The sequence below is a fragment of the Phaethon lepturus genome, unplaced genomic scaffold (assembly GCF_000687285.1).
Source record: "Phaethon lepturus isolate BGI_N335 unplaced genomic scaffold, ASM68728v1 scaffold50022, whole genome shotgun sequence".
Classification (NCBI taxonomy): Eukaryota; Metazoa; Chordata; class Aves; order Phaethontiformes; family Phaethontidae; genus Phaethon; species Phaethon lepturus.
Genome location: NW_010522181.1, coordinates 16636 through 40422, shown reverse-complemented (window position 1 = coordinate 40422; position 23787 = coordinate 16636). Strand labels below are relative to the sequence as shown.

Here is a 23787-nt window from a genome sequence, read left to right as displayed (position 1 = left end):
CAGCAGGAAGACTGGGGCAGAGAATCTACTGGTTCCTCCCATGTGAAGCCATCACCCCTTCCTGTGTCTCTGCCCAAGTGGAGCAGACTGTTGCATTCACAGCTCTGCCCATATAAGATGTGGAAGAAGGAAGTGGGCAAAGGAGCCATGTCACAGAAAAGAGGTGAATGGGGCAGCAAACACTGAAATACTGCAAAAGAGAACACAGAATCATAGGATAGTTTGGCTTGGAAGCGACCTTTAACGGTCAACCCCCTGCAATGAGCAGGGACATCCTCAACTAGATCAGGGTGCTCAGAGCCCCGTCCAACCTGACCTTGAATGTTTCCATAACAGGAAGGAAAGGAGCAAGTGTCTATCTAGGACAGGAACAAGGAAAGTTCATTTCTGTCCTCCTGAAAATCCTGACTTGATCAATATCCTCCTACTGCAAGCCACAACGCAAACAATTAGCACAGTTTGAGTGCTTGCTGCCCAACCCTTGCTGTTACAGTTAGGTCCATGGCATACATAAATCTGCTATGCTAAGTATCACAATGCTGTAGTGCCCAATTTCCAGAGGCTTAATTAATTACTATCATACTTTACTTCCTAATTTAAAAAAAAAAAAAGGAAATTGATCATTTTCTACAGGGAGCTTTGCCATGCAATCTCAGCTCTGCAAATAAAAAGCTTTAAGCATACAATATTTCAACAAAGCAAACATCTGCATTACAAAACCTAGGAAAATGGTAGAAAGTCTCACAGTTTTTAAAGCCTAAATTAAGCTCCCAGTAGATTTCTGTATGTATTGAATTAATTGATCAAATTGAAATCAGTGTAGAGGTACTAAAATGGCTACATACCTCAAAACAAGCACAGATCAGTCAGAAAACAAAGTTCAGCCTTATCTCAGCAATAAGGTAATTACTATTTTACAGCAAGCAATAAAATTTCAACTCTGAGAAGGGAACAGTCCCACGCAAAACACACCTGTGAAGTGTTCAGTAAATTCTTGCTCCAGTTTCATGGCTCTCTCAAATGTCTTCCTGGCTTGCTCTTCCGTTAAGCGTTTATTCATTTCCCTGAAGTTGAAAACATTACACATTTAAAAATTACTATCAAGTATTTGGAGTCTTTTGAAGTAAGGGTTTAAACTGTTGTCTGAATATTAACCCTAGTAAGAGGCAGTCTCCTAAATGACACAGCTAAGCAAAGACTGTAGTGGGAATGAGCTGTTCTGACACTATGTTGCATGGAATTTAGCACAATAACATTTGTTCCGAAGCACTCTAATTTGGATTAGAAACCCTGTCTAGAAGTCCCTAGAAATTAAACTCAGGAAATTAAATAGTTTAAAATGCAAATAATTACAATTGTCACCACATAACTTTGCAGTTGGCTTTTCAAATACAATGACAGTCTCAAACAATTTAGCCTGAGGTACTTTAATTTTACTCACATGATATTTTCCACTGTTTTGGGTTTAATAAAAATGGAGATTGGGTACAGCTGGGCAATCTGCAACCTTTTGATCGCATTACCAGAAACATCAAGAATGCAGTGTTTACCCTAAAAAGTGAGAGAGAAGGGAAAACAGCACTAAGCAAAGTATAAGTCACAGGTATGCGTAGCTAGTAATTTAGAAGAGAAAATGGCTCCACTGAAGCCAACAAAATTAGAGCATTTGCATCAATTATATTATTATTTCACCACTTTGGCACAAGGTCCCACTATGCTCCTCTGCTGGGGTCACACATCATTTGAGATGTTCCTGACCCTTCTTCCTTCCTTTCGCCACCAGAGGTTGCAGCCCAATCAACAATGCAGAATCACCCAGTGACGTACATCCAGCCGTACTTCAAGCACACCACCAAAATGTTGGGTTTTTGTTTGTTGTGGGGTTTTTTGTTTTGGTTTGTTTATTTGTTTTTGTTTTGTTTTTTTTTTAGTAATTTGAGGATCCTTTAAGGAGGTGGCCATGTCACAGATGCAGTTTAGAGAGGAGCCAGATGACTTAACGGGCACATGTGAGGGAGTAACCACCCCTGATAGCAGGGAAATATGCCACCATCAGAATCACTAGATGGAACTGAATACAAGCACTCTCCTCCACCCAGGTACCACACAATAGAATACCAAGTTTGAGATGGTGAATGCAATTTATTTGGGATGATTATTTTTTATCTTTTGAGAAACAAATATAACTTAACCATTCCTTGGGCAGCTGGAAAACCATGTGGTAGAGCTGCTTTTCTCCCCACCTGTATTCTCTTCCTATAAGCAATCTTCCAGCTCTTTGGGCTATTTCATCTCAAAGGCTCTTCCTGTTCCTCAGCTCCCCCATCTCTGATACGCTCATTTCCACCTCATACATTTTTATTTCTTTCCTTTCCAAGTAGCATGTGAGTAATTTGGCATACCACCATTTTAGAAAGGGATGTGGGGAGAGGAATAGAAAACCACAGTCAGGTGACTAAAGTAAGAAAAGCTTTTTCTTAGCAGGAGACCAATGTGAGTGGCAGAATTCTGTGAGCCAGGATACAAACCCACAAGGACCATAAACCCAAAGGTTACTCATATCATACAACACGCTTCCTGAACTCCTGGGGAGATCACTCTTGGAGGGCACGTTGAAGAGCAAGGAAGCAACTTCAGTCTGAAATGACTGACACATTTCTGCTTCCTGGCAGAAGAGATCACTAGGATCATATACATTTGGTTTCTTGCACAACAAAACCACAGAATTATTAAAGAGGATAGAAGTGTTCTTTCCACATGAACAATACATATCTGTTTGCTTTCAACTCATGATAGCTGTTTCCCAGATCCAGGTCCATGGATCTGGTTGCTGGTTGGTGTCATTTAAGAAAGGTGTTTGTATGTTCTAGCAGAGTATTTTACTGCACATCATGACCTGTCCACATCTTTCTAATAGTTTCTCTTTAATATTGGCATATGCGCTGGGAATTGAGAATTAAGAGCATTACCTGGTCCATTTTTCCTTTTTGGGATAAAACATTTAGTATTTGCTGTGTTTGGCCCAACAACTTAATGTCAGGTGCCAAATGATTTTGGGCAAAGGGTGGAGGACTAGATGGCCAGCACAGCAGCTGTAATGGACCTTATGGAATATAACTGCGAAAGTTTATTCCAGATCAATAATGGACGTGCATTAACAGTGGCCTCAGACACAGAGATTTGCAAGCTGCTAGTGATTCCAAAGAGAATATGAAAATTCCTTTCAAGTGAAGGTTTGGAAGACAAGAAGAAAAACACAAGTACTTCATGATACAATTACGATGTTTTCACCCAGGGAAGCTATTTTGCTCTTTGCACAGTGCATTTAAACCATATTTTACACATTTTTTAGTTCCTTCCTTGCACTGCATCTGATTGAGAAACACAGCACAGCACTCAGCACCTTTTACAATAACTGAACAATGATATCAAAAAGTGTCTTTAGCTGTGTCCATTATAGGTAAGGAAATGAGAGACAGGGATCAGCTGGACGCATGGACAAATGAACACAATTTAAAGCTATTGCAAGAACACTAATCCTGGTACTTTTGGGGTAGTACCAGTCACTTCTGTTGTGTCTGCTACTTCAAATTCATCACAGAAAACGGAAATCGTCTTTTATATTCTAGTAATAAGACCCAATAAGACCCACTGAGGAGACTCATCTCTTAAGCGAGATGGAGAAGACTACAACAAGGGAGTAGCCCCAGATGGACCAGTTTGCAGCCCTATCACAATTTTGAAGTCAAGTTCTGAAGGACAGGCCATTGTTTCCCAGAAAAATAATGTTAGCTGGAACTGAGAAATTGCTGCATCTACCCAAAGGGCCATGGTGCCTGTGCAAGAGATAATAGCATGGAGACATCTGGTAGTACTTTGTTCTTCATGTCAGTTTACAGAACATTCATAATTGGTTTGTACCTTACTAGTCCCACGAGATGGGCAAAAGGATTGTATCCCTGCTACCAGGTGAAGCAACTGCAGACAGGTTTATAATGTTTAAGCTGTTCAATATATAGTATCATCATTTTATCACATATGATAGTTTCACAACTTTGTTCAGCCTCCCCATACAAAGTACTCATTTACTTTAGCAATTTTGTAATGAATTTTATTTTCTTTACTTTTCTCGCTATATACCGTGGGGCCAGGTTCTATTCCATAGGGTGAGCGAGACAGCAGAAGAAAACTTCATCACACGAACCACAGAATCTCACCATGTTCAGCCTGTATTTGATTGCAGTAAATCACACTTAACTGAGTATTGTTGTTCCTGGCATTTGCGTAGAATGGTCTATACTGTTTTCCAGAGGACTAACTACACTCTCGTGTCACACTGGTTAACCACACTCACCCTCTGCATGTCCAGACTGAAAGTACTCATGCTTGTGAGTTCCCACCTAGAAGATAGCTGTTTCTTCTCTCATACAGATCAGATAACATTGTCTACTGTAAATGCATCATATTTGTAAGCAGTAGAACAACACTCACCAACCTAACATGCAACATCTGCAAAGAACTTTCACCAAAAAATGTTCTTTAAAACAAGCATCTTAATCTAAGAAATATGCTTCCCTCTTTCAACTCTTTTTCAGAGCGCTCAAGTAAACTCCACTTTGAATTTAGAAATATTTGTATTTTTGCAAGAAATAGTTAACTAAAATCTGTTCAAGATAAAAACATTAAAGTAAGTCTTCAACATGTATTGGTAGTTATGTAAAACGTCTTTCTAAAACTTTATTACATTCACTCTTTTCACTTTGTCAGCTAAATCCATGAAGGGCACAAAGAGTAACAAGTTTACAAGTTTTCTTCTGCACAGGTCTGTATCAAATGGATCATCATACTAATCAACTCCATCACCACTATTCTTAATTAGTTAATGATCTATGTATGTGCGCTAGGCTAATCAGTCTGTAATTCCAATTATTCTTTTCTATTTTCTTTTTGTAAGAGGGCACAGACAATGCTTTCATTATTTCCAATCTTCATTATTTCCTTAAATGCATTTGTGACAATGCACTTTGTTTCCAGTTTTGTACAAATTCCTTTTAAAAAAAAGAAGTCAGAGGGTTCCTAATGGCTTCTTGCCATTCTTCTTTTTCCCTTGTCAGCACAGTCAGATAATCACCTCAGTAAATGAAAGTAACTGGCACTGATTTACCTTTTCTGCTACTTCTCGCACTGATTGGACACTTGTTCCATAAAGATGATTATTGTACTGGCCAGCTTCAATGAATTTGTGATCCTGAATATCCTTCTCCATTTGCTCTCGAGAAGTGACAAAATGGTAATCGCGTCCATCCACCTCATAATCTCGTTTTGGTCTAGTAGTATCTTTAAATATAAACCAGTAATTTTTAAAGCAAAACAAAAAACAGTGACTTTTTTCCTTACAATATCCAAAAATAGTCTCCCATTTATACTGCAAAATCGTCACAAGCAGAGAGATGACTGACAACTAAGATAGCTCTAGAAAGTTTAGACAATATATTAACTTCTTTTTAACTCAACATACAGAGGATGTCTATTAAGAAAATTAATACAAAAATAATTTCAAATTGCTTTAGTATTTGCTGAGACTTACGTGGAACACATGAGCCAAATTTGTCTGGAAATTCTGAGATGAGATCATCATTTATTCTGTCTTTCATGGGTCCCAAAACAATCACAGGTCGAGTATAACTGACTATTAAACACAGAGGAATAACATCAGTTACATTTCAGTATGATTGCTTTCTTGTACAGTTCAGCAAAATAAGCTTTATCATATGGTAATGGTTTTAATACCTAAAATAATATGCATTCCTAAAGAGAAGAAAATCACATTGAAGAACATATATCAATTAATGCTGTAGTCACAGTAAGATGGTTAGATCTTCACTCTCAAATCACTATCCTGGGGGATCAAAGAAGTCTTAAATTATGAAATCTTGGGCGGGGGGGAGGGGAATATCTTTTCACAAAGTAACATCCTTCATTCTAGTGAAAGCAGCAAAAGGAGGAAGTGTGACATCTTTTCACTTCAGAGAAGTACCTAAGCAGTACCAGAATTCATGAAATTCTAGTTCTGTGTTGGGCAAAGCTCCTCTTCCTCTAGGACCACAACTTAAATACTCACATGAATAGGATTCACCTATATATAGCTTCTGTAACTATCGACACCCTTATAAGATGAAGTATAGCATCTTTTAAAAGCAGCTTAATTTTTTATGAAGTTATAAAGGGCTTCTGGTTGGAAGTTAAGCTCAAGCAGAAAATACTATGGATTATACTTCAAGAACCACGAAGACAAGAATGTCTAAGTATCTTGGCATTAGCATATAATTTCAGCTGTATAAATTTTAGTTTTAGGTTTAATCCGTCTTTACTGCACAAATAAGTCCAAACTAAAGCCTGACCTATAAAATATACTTTACTTTGATTCATGGAACTATTTCCTTTCAGGGGTATTAATAAATTCATAAAAGGCATGTCTGGGATTGTGTAGCTGTCAGCCTATTAATTTAACAATCAACATTTTTGCTTAAAGACTAAGACACAATAGTGTCTCAAATCTAAGCACCTTTAAATCTCTTTTGGTCATTGCAGTTCTTTATTCCTTTGGGCTCCTTAAAAAATAAAAAAATACTGTGGAAGTGAATTAGTGGACAAATGCAGATAACATGCAGGGAACGCATTACAGCACCTAAGCAAAGGAACAAGGTGCTGGTGCTTTTATGGCCTTCCCCATACACTATGTTAGACTCATAAAGGGAATCAGAGTTATATATTTAAATGCCAAAGTACTTGGCTCTCTAAAAACTTTAGTTTTACAATATGGTAGTGACTAAACTGTTGGCTTGTATAAAGTCTCATTCACATCTTTTCTCTTCAACCTCAACATTAATTCACTCGGTATTACTATCGTTCTCACTAAACCATTAAGCTATCAGAAGCCGGGAAGCTAATGCCAGTTAAAAAGATGTTTCTCATTTTGTGAGCCTCTCTGGCGTGCATACCCACACAGACCCAGCAGCTGCTTGTTCAAGGATAACAACGCTCTGGCTCCCCAGCTTAAGCATAGCTGACTCAGCACATCAAAGAGGGCCTACCATTTCCCCATTTCTAGCATGGTCTCGACTCATGCACTTCTCATCCATTACTTTATTCGGAGCCCACTAAAATTACAGATTACAGGATATAAGTAATGCAGTTTGCGTTAGCGTTGCATAACAATTTTTACTACTTTTGGAAGCTTACTGATGAAATGGAGCCCATATGTGATGATTAACAAGTTGGAATGGAAAGTGTATACAGGCACATGTATTCCATAATGCTATTAAAAGCAATGGGGTTGTGCCACTCACTGCATACAACCAAAAATTAAACCTCAACACACAAAATTCAGGTAAATACACGATGTATATTTACTTCAACTGCCACCTTATTTGATAGGTAATAAATAACAAGTATTCCCAATGGACACCCCTTTTACAGATTAATTTACAAATATATGAGCTATGTATCAGATAATGTCAATCAACTGTTAGCACCTATGGTGGTGAAGGGGACCACTAAAAATACTGTATCTATTATACACAGTGAAGCAAGATCAGGACCAAGGTGAAAAGGAAATGACAGCATCCCCATGGAAACCAGCAAAAAGCATTTCTTCTAAATGCAAGTGTGAGAAAATATTTTGTCCTATCAATTTCCGTTTCATTATTTTTTTTCCCCTAATAAAAAAAAACACACACTTGGCAATTGCTAACCAAATTAGCCATATAAGCAGCCCACAGAGAAATGGGAGACTTCCATGTCTTAAAGACATTTCAATTAAAGCTTGCTAAAATAGACAAATGATCTATTGACACACTTTTTGCTGTGACAGAAAAAAAACTGCAACAGCAGTACGAAACAGAAGTATAATTTCTGAGGTTTACACTGATGAAACTGTTAAACGTACCATATTTTCCTTATGCAATGTAAATCACACAAGTTATTTTAAGTAGCACACCTTTGGATTGTGCACTAAATAATTTAGCAATTGCATTTAATAATTTATGCTTTTATGCTTTATTCATTTGAATAATGGTAACAAGTTCAAAACAGTGAAGAAGTTTATCATGCTGCTCAGTACATAAGGGTACATCAAGTATTCTGGTAATTCAGATGCTATTTATTTTATACTTAGTGAGATCTACAAACCTTCTTGCTGATTGACTGGTTCATATGACAAGACATATTCCTCTTGGCCACCTGAAATGTAAATGCAACAACATATCTATGTAATTTTTTCTAAAACAACATATTTAAATTGAGTCATTCAATGAACTATAATGATACAGCCATTCCTCAGTAATATACATTACAATGTTACTGATGAAGGATATTTTTCAAGAGCAATGAATTATAAAAATCACAAAGATAAGCCAAACACAAAATTTTAAAGCATAACACACAAATAATTTCCTCGTTTATGTTAGCATGTCAAACTGACATCAAGCACAAGAATAACTTTAAAGCATTACTGAAATGCTCTTATACACATTCCCCTGAATGAAATGCATGCATGCCATCATTCACTGCTAGACGCGATGCCACCTTCATCTTGAACATTCTCTAGACTTTGAAGCCATCATTGACAGTAATGTTTTTCTGTATTTATACAGGGCTGACAAACATGTATGTCAAGGTGTACATGTCTTCCATTAACTTTATCATTGTGGCACTTATATACCTTCAACCACTCTAATTCTACCAAAATAATTATGATTGTATATACTAAATAACTATTATTTTATTAGTGATTTTTTAAAGATGAACTTGAAAACAAAAAATGCTTTGTATTATTCTCAGCTCCAGAAAGCACATCAGCAGTGAATGAAACTAAAATGACTGAATTTTGACCTTTGACAGCTGCAGGCTTTTTAAATGTTAGTGAAAGCATCCGAAATATACCTCAGTTGCCATCTCTCTCAAAGATGATCTCTAGTCTAACAAGGTATCTCTGAGTAAGATGTTTTGCAATGGAATTTCTAAAAATTAACTCCATGACAGCAAAGAATTTCTAAATCTGAACATACAAGGTCAAATTATATGACATTACTATGAACGTTGAATAAAATACAGTCCTTCAATAACTCACTCGTGTAATTTTGGAACATTCTTTGTAGTTCATAAGCCATACTTAAAAGAGGCAAAGAACATACCAGTGCTGTACCACAGTTGTACAGAAACAGATTGCAGATAAAGGCTTTTATAAATTCTTATATTGCTTCTATATATCTGTTCTTTATTTCATAGCAAATACCATTGATCTTTTAAATCTAAAATTTACAACTTCAGTAAGAGAAGTATTTCTCTTATTTGCATTAAAGTTATATTACAGCAATACATGAGTAAGTATTTTAATTTTTTAAGTTATTGCAAGTGAGGAATACGTTAAGACAGACATGAAAACATGCAACCTGTATATTTCAATATCTCAAAAAGTTACTCATGCAAATGGAATTTAGAAGGACAGTATATACTTTCAGAACCCCTTTTAAGCTAGGGAGAGGAATAGGGAATCATCAGCTATGGACTCATCTATGAAAGATCCAACTCATATATAATTAGATACTTCTTTGGAGAAGTAACGTTTTTCTAAGGTCAAAAATCAGTTAAGGAAACTACTAAAGAGATAATAACAAGTAAAAAGCATCCCCTGATTGAGGGCAAAAAGTATATATTGTCGCTGCTTTTCAATACTTTGGAAAAATGAATATTAATAGAATGAACCTTTTGAACAACCGTACTCATCTGTAATCAAGATAACTTTCATATTAGACAGCAGTAAGAAGAAATTTAAAAAATCATTTTAATAAAAATTACTTGCAATGACACATTCAGATAAGAAAATCCATGGCATTCATAATAAAATCAGGGCTTCTCAAGTAGTAACAGAGTAAAAAACTACTAGTACCAATAATGAGCTTTAAACATACATAAAGCAAGCTCTGAGAAAAACTTTGGGGCAAGGAGGCAGGGAAGAGAGGAAAGCAGCAAATTTTTGGAGAAACAGTCATGGTTAGATAGTTTTAATGGTGTGTCATTACAAATGGTTAAAATTTGTAAGTTTGTCGTATAGGCAAAGGCAACTTCCATACATGCTCAATTTTGTGTTACTCTCAGGGAACACGAATGCCTCCCCCAATTGCTTTCTTTTCAATTACAGTCTATGACACTGTTAGCATTGTAAGCACTGGGGATTTTATACGTAGGTATAAATTCTCTCCTTGAGTGTAATCATCTGGAAGAAAAAATGTGGACGATCACGTCTGAGAAGATCTACAGCTTCCAAACAAATATATCTGTTAATGAACCACCTTCCTTGTTACCCTAACATAAAAAATACCTGTTTCTATAGTGCCCATTATACAGTTAGCAGGCAACCAGGAGCTGATCAGCGTGCCACTCAGTGTCACACTGCGTGACTTTTACTGTTCCTTCTTTTCACATTCCTCTTCAAATCCTCAACTTTTTCATCTTCCTGCTCTGCTCTATCCTGGGTTCCAGGTCCGGACTGTGCGACCTTACTAAGGAGTTGTTCAGTGGACATGACCAGTGGGACTGAAGTTCTGGCTCTGGTTTAAGACATTTTAAAGCATTGTAGAGCAACATCATGCAGCATGTTACCCACTGTGAACATGTAGAACTACTGTAGCTTGAGCTAGTAAAAAAGCTAACTCAGTCTAGTATTTAAAAGGTACTATGTCTTCAGAGAGAGAGAACATGCATGCCTAGCATGCTAATTTATCATAACTGACTCCACCACTGAATGTGTGCTCTATGCTTTGAAGACAATTCATAGTAAGCACCCACTTGACAAAAATAGATAAATGAAAGCTGAAAGCAAGGGTAAACACGTTTGCTTATCTTTACTTTCATTAGAAGTATATACAGATTAAATCTGAGTATCAGTTGCGAAAAATTGTAGTTATTGCACTATTTAACAGATTACACAGTTTAGTTATGCTTCCAATATTAAGCTCAACTACATATAATTATATTTGTCAGCATTAAATTTACATTTAGGTTTTAATAGGTCTAGTTAGCTCACATAATTTAAAAAAGAGGAATAGATTCAAATTAAGATGAACTAACAAAATCATAGATCACAATATCCATAAAGGAGGTTTGCAATGATTCTTTCTAGTCAGTTTTTTAGAAACAAAGACACAGCACAATTTGCAGTACTCCACCAAACACATGAATATGGATTTCACCTGAAGGTGACTGGGAACTTCTATTTAACATGTAAATACCCAGAAAAGACAAGACAAACAAAACCAAAGAAAGAACTACTAAACAAAGGTTCTAAATAAACAAAGAACTTAAAAACACTTACGGTAACTACTTTCACTATCGCTGGCATTAGAGGTTACATGCTCTGAAATTGCAACACAATGGGAAAAAAAAAATAAGGAACATACACTAATGGCATGAGTCCAAAAGAAAGCAAATCGACACAAAATAATCCAGATGAAAGACAATACCGATACCAAAATGCTGAAATAAATACATACTGCATACAAAAGTTTTAAGGTACTTCTCATAGCTCTCAGGATCAAGCTTAATTTCATATGAAAGGAATTGATGTTAATAAAAAGAAAAACATTAAATAGCACATCAAAATAAGATTACAAAAAGTACACTAATTCATAGTTCACATGTAATCCTGCAATTCTGGGTTTTTCACTATTGTCACTGGGCAATATTGCAGGAATTATAGTCTAGAACATCCAAAAATAGATACTTTCCTATGGCATATTAAATAATTTACTTGAAGTGTAATGCACAATTAAGTTTGTGTTGCATTTGTTGGGTTTTTTTCTCTCTCCAGTAATGCTTTAGTTTTCAAAAGCTCCTGACTTTTATTATGGACTATCTATATTAATTTCATGCCTTGTGCACAGTAATCAAAATACTTCAGTAGCTACAATGTGTTTATATTTACTGCTTTAAGCTATGTAACTGTGTTAAATAGGTTTATGATAAAAAAAATAATGCAAATTAAAAATTTCAGGTATCAATCTATTCTGCTACCTGAAAATTCTACAAATCCGGTGAACAAACATGAACTTTGATATTGCTGAACTTTACTGTAAAGAATCAGTTTTCATGCCGCTCAACGAGTGTGTCTATTTGTAATAAAAAACACTAGTGTTCACAGGTTAAGACTGCATAAATAAGCTTGTGTTTGACCTATACAAATTAAATACCATTAATTTGAAATTATGTACCTAACTGTGTGCATATGATAATACACATTGTTGTCATGAAGAGCCTTTATAATATATTAAATTCAGCGTGGTTCCCCGCCTACAAGACTGAAGAGAAGGAAGCAAGGGGACTCCAGAGGCAAGAACACAGTTACAAAGCAAGTATGCTTCTAGTGACTAAAAAACATTAAAAAAAGTTAGACATCACATGTAAACTAACTAACTTTTTAACACTTTTTTGGATAAAGTGAACTAATATCTTTAAACCGCACATCTCTGGCTAGATTGAACTCCCTCATTTCATTTCTGTGCAGGCAAAAAAGACAAATACTTCCTAATGTTTGCGAGTACCAGCAATTTGGATCTACTTCCATTTCATTTTCTTGCCTTGGAAAAAGAATGTCCACATTGGTGTGGAAGAGACAAGTAGTGATGTTTAAAAGCCTCGTGGCAGAACATGAAGGGGAGACATTGTCAACTGAGAATACAGGTGTTGTGGTAGTCTGAAAATGGGCACAACTGGTGACGATGTAAAGCCTAAAATGCCCACAAGAACAGCGGTCTTGCAGAGCCCAAGTAATACAGCTTGCATTAAGTGTGGTAAGGCAGTTTCAAAAGGTCTGACTGTGCTGAAAAACTGGCTAGAAGCCATTTGTTTTTGTAACAGAACTGCCTAGTGACAGTTCTGGACCATATTACATCATTTAAACTAGGTGTGATCATAAAGCCATAAAAGCTGCTTATGATTTTCTGCTCTAAACCGTAAGGCCATAAAGTTTGCTAAGGTCTTCTGCTCTAGACCAAGAATCCCCCTGAAACTAGCTATTTCAGAAATGGAAAATTAATGTTACAGGTACTAGAACTTTTATTCCATGATTGAGGCCAAGTATAGAAGTACACTGTTTCTTACATGTAATTTCAGGAACACTCTGAATAAGAGTTATGCCCTGGGAAGAAATGGTATTTTTAATGACCTTTAGTCACATATCTTCAGTGACTAATTTTGCTATTCCTTAAACACATAACAATGTATATGTTTAATATCTGTGATGAAAGTAAGGTCTTGACTTTTTATTTGTCATTTCGCTACAGTGGTCATGTCTGTGTACACAAACAGATCTATTAAGAGTACTCAGCAACTTTTGAATCTTCAAGTATTTAACACTTCTGCAAGAAATACAACAAATGCTTATGTGTCTCCTCTCCTCTATTAGCTACCCCTCTACCTGGTCGAAAAGCATCATAAGAGTTCAAATAAGTCAGACAAAAACTCTCATGGCATTTGTTAAGCAAACTTTTTTGTTTTAAGTAGCTGTAAACGTCAGTCACCTAGAGAGAGGATTGAAAACTGTAACTAGTTAAAGTATTAAGGCAACAGTTGTACTATCGCTGTAAAAAGCCGTAGGTTATTTTTAGATAAATGAAAACACGAAAACAAGATAGAAGTGACATGAAAAAATCACCAAAAACCACAGTACTATTAAGGACAAACAAGTAAGTGCTGGTAAGCTTCTGAACAACAAAAAATATCTGATGTGATAGTCACACGAACTTAAAGTAACACATTCCTGAAAGCAAAAATCCCCAGAACATTACAAACTAGAAAATGCTTATGAAACATTTTGAGAGTCAACCTCCTTATGCCAGTAGAGCACCAGTCTCAAAGAGATCTGTTAGAGAAAAAAAAAAGTATTTTTTCAGATGGAGGTTAAAATAACTTGGGAGTATTTTGATCACTTACTCAGGCCTTTTGATCCCATGTCGTCAGGGACCTCCTGCAGAGTAGTCCCCAGAGGGCAAGCAATAAAAAGACAATCACAAAGAAAATAATTGTCAGTAATATATAAAATTGGCGCTACGACAGGAGACAGTTCCCAGAACATCACAGGGGAAGATAAGTCAATAGGATTTGAACTGACTGGCACATGAAGCGTAATCAGTGATGCAAATGGCAGAGAATGCAGTTTGTAGCAGATCTGGTCTGAATTAGCAAACTTATGCAACTGCTTTTTGAGAAGACACTGGCAACAATGATGAGAATCAAAGCAACCTCTCTTAATTAGGAAAACCAAATTAGAATTAATGACTTTGAAGAAACCAGTCTACAGGGACTGATTTGAGAAGCCAGTAAACTCCGTTATACCTTCTTTGCCGCTGTGCCCTCTCCTCCAAGTCAGAAATGAGGCACCACCACTGACAGCGCTGGAAGGCTGTCATGTCCTCCAGTCACGTACACACTGCTACTCAACGGCATTTCCCAGGTTATTCCAAACTGGGATACTCTTGGGTTAAATTTTACTTTAACATCAAACAAATGGTTTTATTGATTTTGTAGATGGGTTTGCCATTGGCACCTCAAGTTCGTTAGCCTGTTGCAGCTCATGAAACTGTCTCCATGGTAACACCCTACTGCAATCTAGCAGGCCCTTCTACGTGTGCTTCGCTCGGCGTCCAGTGCCACATACTTACGGTCAATATCACTGGTTTCCTGCTCACTCTGGTCCTTGTTCTTGTAGAAGGGAAATTTTCGGGAAAAGAGGTTCTTTTTACGCTTGTCATTGAATGACTGCTGAAGAAGAGAAGGAGGGGCAAAACAAAGGATGTCTAATGTCTGTGTGAACAAAGGCCCAGACCAGCAGCTTTGTGGAAGCTGACTCCTATAACCACATTATGCAGTGCATATTTCAGTTTAACATTATCTTCTCAGCTCATTACAAATAGAGATGGGGATCATGGCTCTGCTCATACCCGCAAAATTTCACATGCTTACTACGGAGAGAATGGGCAGGCTGGTTCATCCTATATGGCCTGACCTGTATTTCACAAATTTAGGCCTGCTGGGAGTATAAAAAGATGGCGAAAAACTAGGCTGCTGTAAGATGGCCAAACCATAATGAACCCAAAGTCAATTATATCACTGATACTATCTAATATAGAGGTTACATTATTTTAAAAAGCACTGAGGCTCTACACTTGTTTTTGCAAACAGCTGACATCATAACAGCACACCAGAAGTATTTGCCAGTGTTACCCATTTGCAGAGGCAAAACTGTAAACACTTTGGTGACAACTCCTACATAACTTATCATACAGTAAAGAAAAATGGAAGTTAAAAGCTGGCATTGTACCAAATGCTCTTACAATAAAACTAAGTAAGAGTGAAATAGGAAAAAGGGAAAAAAGAAATGGGTCTAGCTAAAATATCCAAACAGTAAAAAAAAAGAAAAACAAACCATCAAAACCCAAAACAAAACTTGTTTCAGTCTTTCACAATTGCAATTCATTGGCAGTTCACTGAAAGAAATGACTTTGCTCTACGTAAGCCTGCATCCCAATACCAAGATTAACTTTCAAAAGATACAAATTCATTTAATTTGCTTATTGTGGCAATTATTTTTTTCAAGGGTGCATTTATAGGTAATTACCACATGAAAAACCACTGTGTCCAAGGACCATGTTCATCAACTTTTGACATTAACTGCTTATGTTGCTGAAGAATTTCTGCATTTCAGTTACTACAAAGATTTCTGAAGTTACCTATATAGATATATACATATCAAGCAATTTGAATATAAACTATCATTGCGCTCCTTCCCTGAGTGATAGAGAGCATCAACTTATTTTCACTCATATATAGGTATGGCTACAGGTGTAATTAACACAGAATTTAGTAACATCTGCAACACCTTCTGCTGAGGACATTATGTGACTACAGCACCTTTAATTTACTGTTCTAAGTCAATAAAGAAACTCAATGTATAAATAAATCGATAACATTTTTATTGCAATTATGTCCAGAACTAGAACTAATACAGCTAACTTGAAGCCAGCTGAAATTTCTTTTCATCTTTAAGCATAAGTGAATCATCTGCCCAGTTTTGTGAAGACATGAAATTTGCCATGTTTTTGTCATTTGGTTTGCAGAAACTCTATTATGGGAAGGATGGCAAAATTAAGAAAATGCCCAACTTGGTTTTGAGACTCTATGCTGCTGGGGGACTGTTTATTTCTAAGCCAAGCAGAGCCCATGTGCCGCAGGAAGTAATAAAACTTCCACACGGCCGTTTTTTAGAAGCTACTTTAAAAAAAAAATTAAATTCATACATTAAGAACTCTGGTAACAGCTATTTCTGAAGTTTGGAGCACGTTAACTTTCAAGTAATTGTCTGTCTGTCTTCAGCTAATGTGAGCTCATCTTCCTCTATTATAAGCAATATAGTTGCAAAAAGATATATTACCTTTTCTACCAGCATTAAGTATGGAATTAAATATAGTAACAATTGGGGGTCAAATAGGACAAAGTTTTTTCAAACAGTGGGCCACCTTCTTTGGTACAATTACAAAACTAGCATTTGGTCTTCCTAAAGAGAATGCCTATAGTGCAACACACAAGCTGCATGCTGCTACAGTATTAACGATCCTTCTGGCCATCTGTTTTAATACAGACTTGCTTGGCAGTATCAGATACGGGAACATCCAGTGATATTTTCATTACTATTGTTTAAAAAAAAAGTTTACTTAAAATTACCAGGTGTTAAAGAGGCACATTGTACCATGGGAGCATAATCAGTGACATTGAGCTCTGGAAATAGCAATACTGTGTTAAGTAGGAAATCCATAAAACCTTTAATTGGCTGGCATCTGTGTTCAACTAAAACTGTCATTCCACTGTAAGAATTGGTAAATTATCAACCTGACATATGGACAAAAGAACTGGTTGCGAGCCAATCATATGCTTGCAGGAACGTAGTTGGCACAGGCGAGGTTTTAGGTTATGGTCCTCCTGACCTTCTTTATCTGAAGTCAACAAGTCATTGCAATTGATTTCTCATAACCAGAAAGATTAACGTAATCTACAGAACACAGGCAACAAAGAAATATGCCCCGAGTTTCAAAAAGTGGAAGTCTCTCATCTATGTAGTTGTTCCATTCGGACAACTCCCTCAGTCTGAGCAAAGTAATAGGGGAAATAAATGTAACAAAGCTCAAATGGTGCAGTTTAACTGAGGTGGTGAGACTCTGCAATTCGTATAGTTAAAATAAAAGGAGTGGCTGATTTATTGTACTGCATAAAACATAATTGGGTTCCTCATTTTAGTTTTGAAAATATTTCATAACAATAATTATTTTAACTTTCTGTACAGTAAATCTTACTGAACTAATATTGAATTTTATATACTGCATGTATAATGGTTAGAGTCAGTTCCATTGCCAAAAAAAAGAGAAAATAAAATATTATACTGATTTTGCATAAAAGATTAGCCAAAAGATTATTTTTAAAAGATATCATGATTATAAAAAGCCAGATAGAATTGCTTATTAGTTGAAAATGCACAGTAATTGTATTAAATTTTTCATAAGCCCACTGCAAATCATAAACAGGCATCATAAGCAAGAATATATTAAAACAGAAGCAGCACAGAAAGTGAGATGAATGTGTATATGAAAGGAACAAACAAGAAAAAATGTAACCATTTCTGCTCAAGATTTTTTAGCTTTCCTTAAAATTAAAGGATTTTAATGTTTGCCATCACTAGGGTTATTCTTGAAGGTTTAAATGTAGGAATTTTGAAGAATTGTACAAAGTTGGTATTTCATCCTGTCCATGGAGTACTATCATATACAGACACAGGAAGGCACACAGTCCATGAGGATATGTACGGTGCAGACAACTTACTAGGAAAAATATCACCATGACAAGCACAGGAAGAATACTTTAAGGAGAAACCATAACATTAAAACATTTACAGCTGAAGCAAAAGATTGTGAACAGTGTAAGCATGTTTGCAAAATGAAATGTTACTAAAGAAAAAGAACCGCAGTTCTGTATCAATGGCAAGCGTAGTTGCTTTTCCACTCAGTATTCCATGCATCTCTTTGGTGCTATGCTAGTACACAGTGCCTGTGCACTAACTCTGCAATTGTCAAAATGCTACTTCGAATACATCATTAATCAAGTTAACTGTTTGCAGTTTATTGGTAGACAAACTACAAAACCAGGCAATTATCTTTCAAAGAACATGGTAACATTTGAAAAATTATTTAATGTAATTTAAAAAAATCTGAAGTATTTAAGCCATTTTCTTTATGCGACTTCTAAAAAGTGAACTCATATAAAAGTGATCAGGTTAATAATTATCACATCAGTTGATAACATTTTATTCCAATATCAAAATATGAATGTACCAAAACAGAAAAAACCTGCAAATAATCCAGTGAATCCACAAGTCAATACTGTAATTTTTAATCAGAAAATAACTGGAGATACTGATTTCCTTTTAAACAATTATAGAAACAACCATGGCATTTTCTTCATTAAGAAACTAAACTGAAACCTTTGCCATGTAGCAGAGGGATGTACGTACGAATTCGATAGTCTTTAAAGTCCTACACTATCAGGAGGAAATACTGAAGCTTTAATACCTTACGTGATTTTTTGAAGTTATGAAAACATTGTAACTGAAATAAATGACTAGAAGGAATGTTTGGGTTCTATAATAATGATTGACTAATGTTAGAGCAGTAGTGCTATTAAAAAAAATAATCACTATTTAAGAAACAGCTTTCTCAGGAGCTTAAAGCATGTTTCACATTTTAAAAAATTATAATATATTATTACTTCAGAAGGCTCTTACATCTAAAATGCATATACCTAAGTCTTGAAATTACTAGTTATATACTATTGGTAGGAATTGTAAGGTTGTGAAATTGTTTCTCAAATTTCAAAATGTCCAAAACATTGCAGAAAAGCCTCACCCTCAAAATAAAAAAAAAAATTGGCTGCTTTACCGTGATGAAATTGCTATAATTTCAGCTACAAACACTCCTATTACCAAAGTAGCTACGCTGCTTTCTCACCACTCAGTCCCATCATGTGTACTGGGACAGGGATTGCGTATCGTGCAGTGAACTGCACCAAAGGATTGACTAAAATTAAAACCAGGATTTCTCTTGTATGGGCTTATTTTTCATCTGCATTGGTTATTTTACATGATTTGAGCACAGCCACATCAGTATTTGTGCCAATAGCGACTGGCAGTGAGAAAGAACATCTGTGAGATGGAGACTGATTCTGGTCAACAATGGCACTAGTCTTGAGTTTTTGTTGGCCTGTGCCCTTGTCTTTAAAGCTTCTGCATCCATAACTGTAACAAAGAAGTTACTTTATATTGTTTGTGTAACTGTGTACATCGTAAAACCTTATTTTATCATAGGGACACTGTTGAGCTCTACTGCCTTGTTTTCCATATGCATTAACAAACTTTAAAGAAAGGAACATATTACTTTTTCTGAAAATTGGTAGTGAGCCCCTCCCCAAAAAAAAGGGAGTCCAGGAGTACAATCCATACTAAAGGACCCAACTGCTTTATAAACAGCACTTGCAGAGCTGTTAGAAATGGCACTATTCAATACTTGATTAGTAGCTACAATTCCTATTACATTACAGTAATAGTGATAACATATACTTCTAAGCTAATTCTTCAAACAATTTGCAGTGTTTTGGCAATGGTTTACTACTAAAGTTAGCTTTGGTGCTCAGAATTATTTTTATTTGACAGCATTTAATCTTTTGACTAAAAACTGAATCTAAGTCCACATAGATCAACCACTGAAAAATGTTACCATTCACAATGCCAGGTGTAATTAGTACTTCATTAACTCACCCCTTTATCTCCTCTTGTTTTGGAATTGAATTTCACTGTCTTTAAACGGGCTCGTTCTTTTTTCTCAACTCTACCACAAAAACATACACAAAAAAACAGTTAAATCAGAAAAATTCCAGAACTTCAAGTTACTACTTTTTACAATGTAAGCATACAGGTGTACCTTTCGTAGTACAGGTTTTTGTTGGTGATTGACACCTTCAGAAAATGGCAGCATGCTAGTGGCAGACTATTGGAAAAGTAGTATTATTTCTCAAGTGATGAGCTGTGAGGGTATTGTAATTTTGTAATTATACAGGTTCAGTAAATCAGGGGGCAAAAAGAAAAAGCATGTCACAATAAGTGAGCAGCCTCAATTACCAGTCAACAGCAAATACTAAGATTCAAAGCACCTAATCTCTTATTTGGGTCTCTCGATATGCCAGCAAACACCTAGTCTCTGTTTACTCTGGCCACCAAAGAAAGACTTTCCAGTTTCCTAAGTTTTGGGTAGAAAGAATTCATTATAGTGTCACGATTCAAACAAAATGTACTTTGCACCTTTTCATACGTAGATGGTATAACGTTATTAAACCCGTAACTTGCTTACAGTGAAAAAAGAGAAATGGACTTGGACCACCTTTATCAACTTCAGCATGCAACTCCTAAGGCTAAATAGGATTTTAACAAACTTCTCATTAAGTCAGAATCCCACTACAGATTATTAAAAATAAACAAAAACAAAACCCCGAAAACCACAGAAGTGGCTGATGTGATACAGAATTAACAACAAAGAGCAAAGCATATGCAATATATGTATTAAAGTCACCTCAAAGTCAATAAAATATCATGACATACCTGCGTTTGCTTGGGATAACTCCAATTTCATCACTTTCTCCATCTGGAGTTACCTGCCGTGCTTGCCACCATTCATCATCAGAAGCATTAATGACATGGAGAATATCACCAAATTTGAAGTTCAATCCTTGACTTGGAAGGCCACTATCTTTAGTCTTGTCATAATCAAAAAGAGCTCTACATTGAAAAGAAAAAAACAAACAGAGAAAAAGCAAGAAAAAAGCATGGGAGTATGAATAGCACAAATATGAAGCTGCCTATGTTGTTCACCAACAACTGAATCATTCTGACAGTTGCATGCTGAATGCATTCTCTCTCTCATATATACACACACAGAGAATATATAGTGCAGTATTCACACACACTTAGAAGTTTTAATGAGAACAAACTTTGTCCAGAGCAGAATGCTAGTACTTTGCAAAATGTCCATAGAAGATGCCTCCTGCAATTCAGTAAGTACTTTGCACAGAGCAAGTTACATGTCAGCCTAGAGAAAAAAAGGCAAGTATTTGAAGCATACAGCACTGTCAAAAGTTCTGTACGTTGTTTTATATCAAGTTAAAAATTGGAATTATTTTATTAAATAAAAATTACTGTGTTTAAAGTGAAAGTCGATATCCTGCTTACAGGGCGGTGGGAAAAAAAGAAAGCTTAGAAATATGATCTGAACACAACTTTGCTAACTGCGGTACCCAAAGGCAAAGAACTTTATTTACATTCTTTTGGAAAATTCCCAACCATTTCAAGAGAGTCTCATCCTTTTTTCTAAGGTAAGCCTGTTTTCAAATAACAGGCACTAGCAATACCAGAACACCCGCTGCATGGGTACAGCTTTATTAACATTCCCTTTGCCAGCAAGCTTGGTTTATGCAAGTCCACTATTATCCATACCCACACGCCTGCTTTGTACAGATTCCTTCCCCCTTCTTTCTTATGAAAACACAATTGTCTGGAAAGGCACATGGTGCATCATACTGTGGAACTGATCTGGGTTAAAGTTAATTTCTTTTCTCCCTGTTAGATCATTTTATATATGGATCGGTTCCCTGAGGAACTGAAGACACTTGCAGTATGTTTCTCCCAGCACAATTGAGGGTTTAGTGAAGATGTGGAAATGAATGATGACAGGAGCCTTCTACCAAACTCTAAGAGATACTCCTAAGATTACACCTTATAAAGGACTCTTTATTTCACATCTGCAAAAGGTGTATGAATCTCACCTACGAAAAGTGAGAAATGCCTGTATGACAGGCCAAAAAATCCCTAACTTTATTTCATCTGCAAGCTCATAAGTTCATCAGTGATGCATTTTCTAAACGATACCTTATCTCAATTTAGAGACTTGATACCAAATCCATCTCAACCTTAGGAAAGTAGCAGCAATAGATTACAATGCAATGATTTAAAATGGTGTCCTTTTCCTTGACCAATTTCAGTTAGTTTCTTCTTCCAAACACTAGTCTTGCACATCTTTTTCTGCAGGATTTTTGATGTCTTAGAATTTTTTAAGCCATCTAAGTACCTGTAAGTCATAACTGTTTGCCCCAAAATGTATTTTAATTTTGTGAATTTTCCTTTTCTATAGCACAGAGTGTATTTCTTTGGGTTTGAACTGTACTTGGTCATAACCAATGTCAAATTGCTTACAGGGAAAAAATTCAACATTTTCTGTCAGATCAGTTCATCTTTAGCATAAGGTCTACTGAAAAATCAGAGTTGATTGAGACACCATGCCTTTCTGGGGTCGTAAAAAGGTAGCAAAAACCTTTCAAAACAAGGAAAAGGTTTTAATAAGTATTCCAAAGAGCGTACAAGAAGACAGACATTTTAAAATGGCTTCAAAATATTCACTCTCGTGATACACAAAGCCCTATATTTAAATGTGCAATACTTTTAATTGTAAAATTTATAGTAAAATTTAGGCTTTCAATTTTGAAAGTGCTTGGAGATTGAAATAGCACCTTCCTTCAGTAGCACAACCTCCACTTTATTATCCTTCAGTTTAATTCAGTAACATTTGCTTTATGTGTAAAACTTGTACTTTTATCTCTGTTCAGAGCAAATAAAAATGTCTATCCAATTTTACTTATTATCTTGTTTGCAGAAGCATTTGTAATAGTTAAGATATCCAGATTCTTTTAAAAAAATCATAATTCTTATTTTCTTTGAAATAGTCCAAATACTGCAGGTAAGAAAATTATACACCTCATCGTTATTCCACCAGGTTTGTTCTGCACATGCTGCTTGTTCAAGAAGCACTGTGGACATATATCATTCCATATTTCAAAATAAACTGCACATAATCTATTATGTACTTTTAATGCACATTCAAGCTGTTTACATTTTTACTCAATTAATTACACACATCCTGAAATTTATTTCCTGAGAATTCTTGTTAGCATTCAAGCAATGATTTCTACCAGCACTACTTTTAACTTTTAAGTTTCAGTTTCAATATAAACTTATATGAGCAGTGAGCTGGGCCTAACAGCATTAACACATTTACTGCATGAGAAAAAGATTCACAGTGTATTGAAATGGAAGCACAAATGGATAAAAATACGTATTATCAACATGTGCTCTTCAAGCTAGATAAATGAAACTGAATAGTTTTTGCACAATGAAAGGCAGTTTCATGAAATACTTTTCCTCTTGTAAGGTCACTTCAAGAAAAATAATTTTATTGGGGAAAAAAGTAAAAGCTGATAAAGATAGTTTTATAATAAGATTAATTAGGGTGTCACATACAAAACTATGCAGATAAAATTTATAGGAACACCAGAAACTGGTAACAACCAAATAAATGAGCCAAAAAGCAAAGAGAATTAACAAAAAACTCAGTCCATTCCAACTGATTAACATGGCTTTTCCTGTATGCCTATCAAGTCATCAAATGAGAACACATTTCACAGCTAAGATGACACATTTATCTATAGACTGGTATATAAAAATACCTCTTTTATTAACTTCCTGTATGGGGATATTTAATACAGATTAACAATACCACGTATACATTTATTTATGAACACTAACTTACT

At 35.7% G+C, this 23787-nt stretch overlaps 1 protein-coding gene across 1 annotated transcript in view; it reads right to left on the bottom strand.

Annotated features, from left to right (window-relative positions):
- Positions 1-23787, bottom strand: part of LOC104616654 (disks large homolog 1) — a gene marked incomplete at its 5' end in the record, with an annotated part of 43178 nt that overhangs the window by 3158 nt on the left and 16233 nt on the right. Inside the window, 9 exons of the mRNA XM_010281726.1 lie at positions 973-1064; positions 1442-1551; positions 5165-5337; positions 5588-5689; positions 8191-8241; positions 11375-11416; positions 14718-14817; positions 19913-19982; positions 20750-20926. Coding sequence (XP_010280028.1) covers positions 973-1064; positions 1442-1551; positions 5165-5337; positions 5588-5689; positions 8191-8241; positions 11375-11416; positions 14718-14817; positions 19913-19982; positions 20750-20926 — 917 coding nt within the window. The remainder of the gene's footprint in view (positions 1-972; positions 1065-1441; positions 1552-5164; positions 5338-5587; positions 5690-8190; positions 8242-11374; positions 11417-14717; positions 14818-19912; positions 19983-20749; positions 20927-23787) is intronic.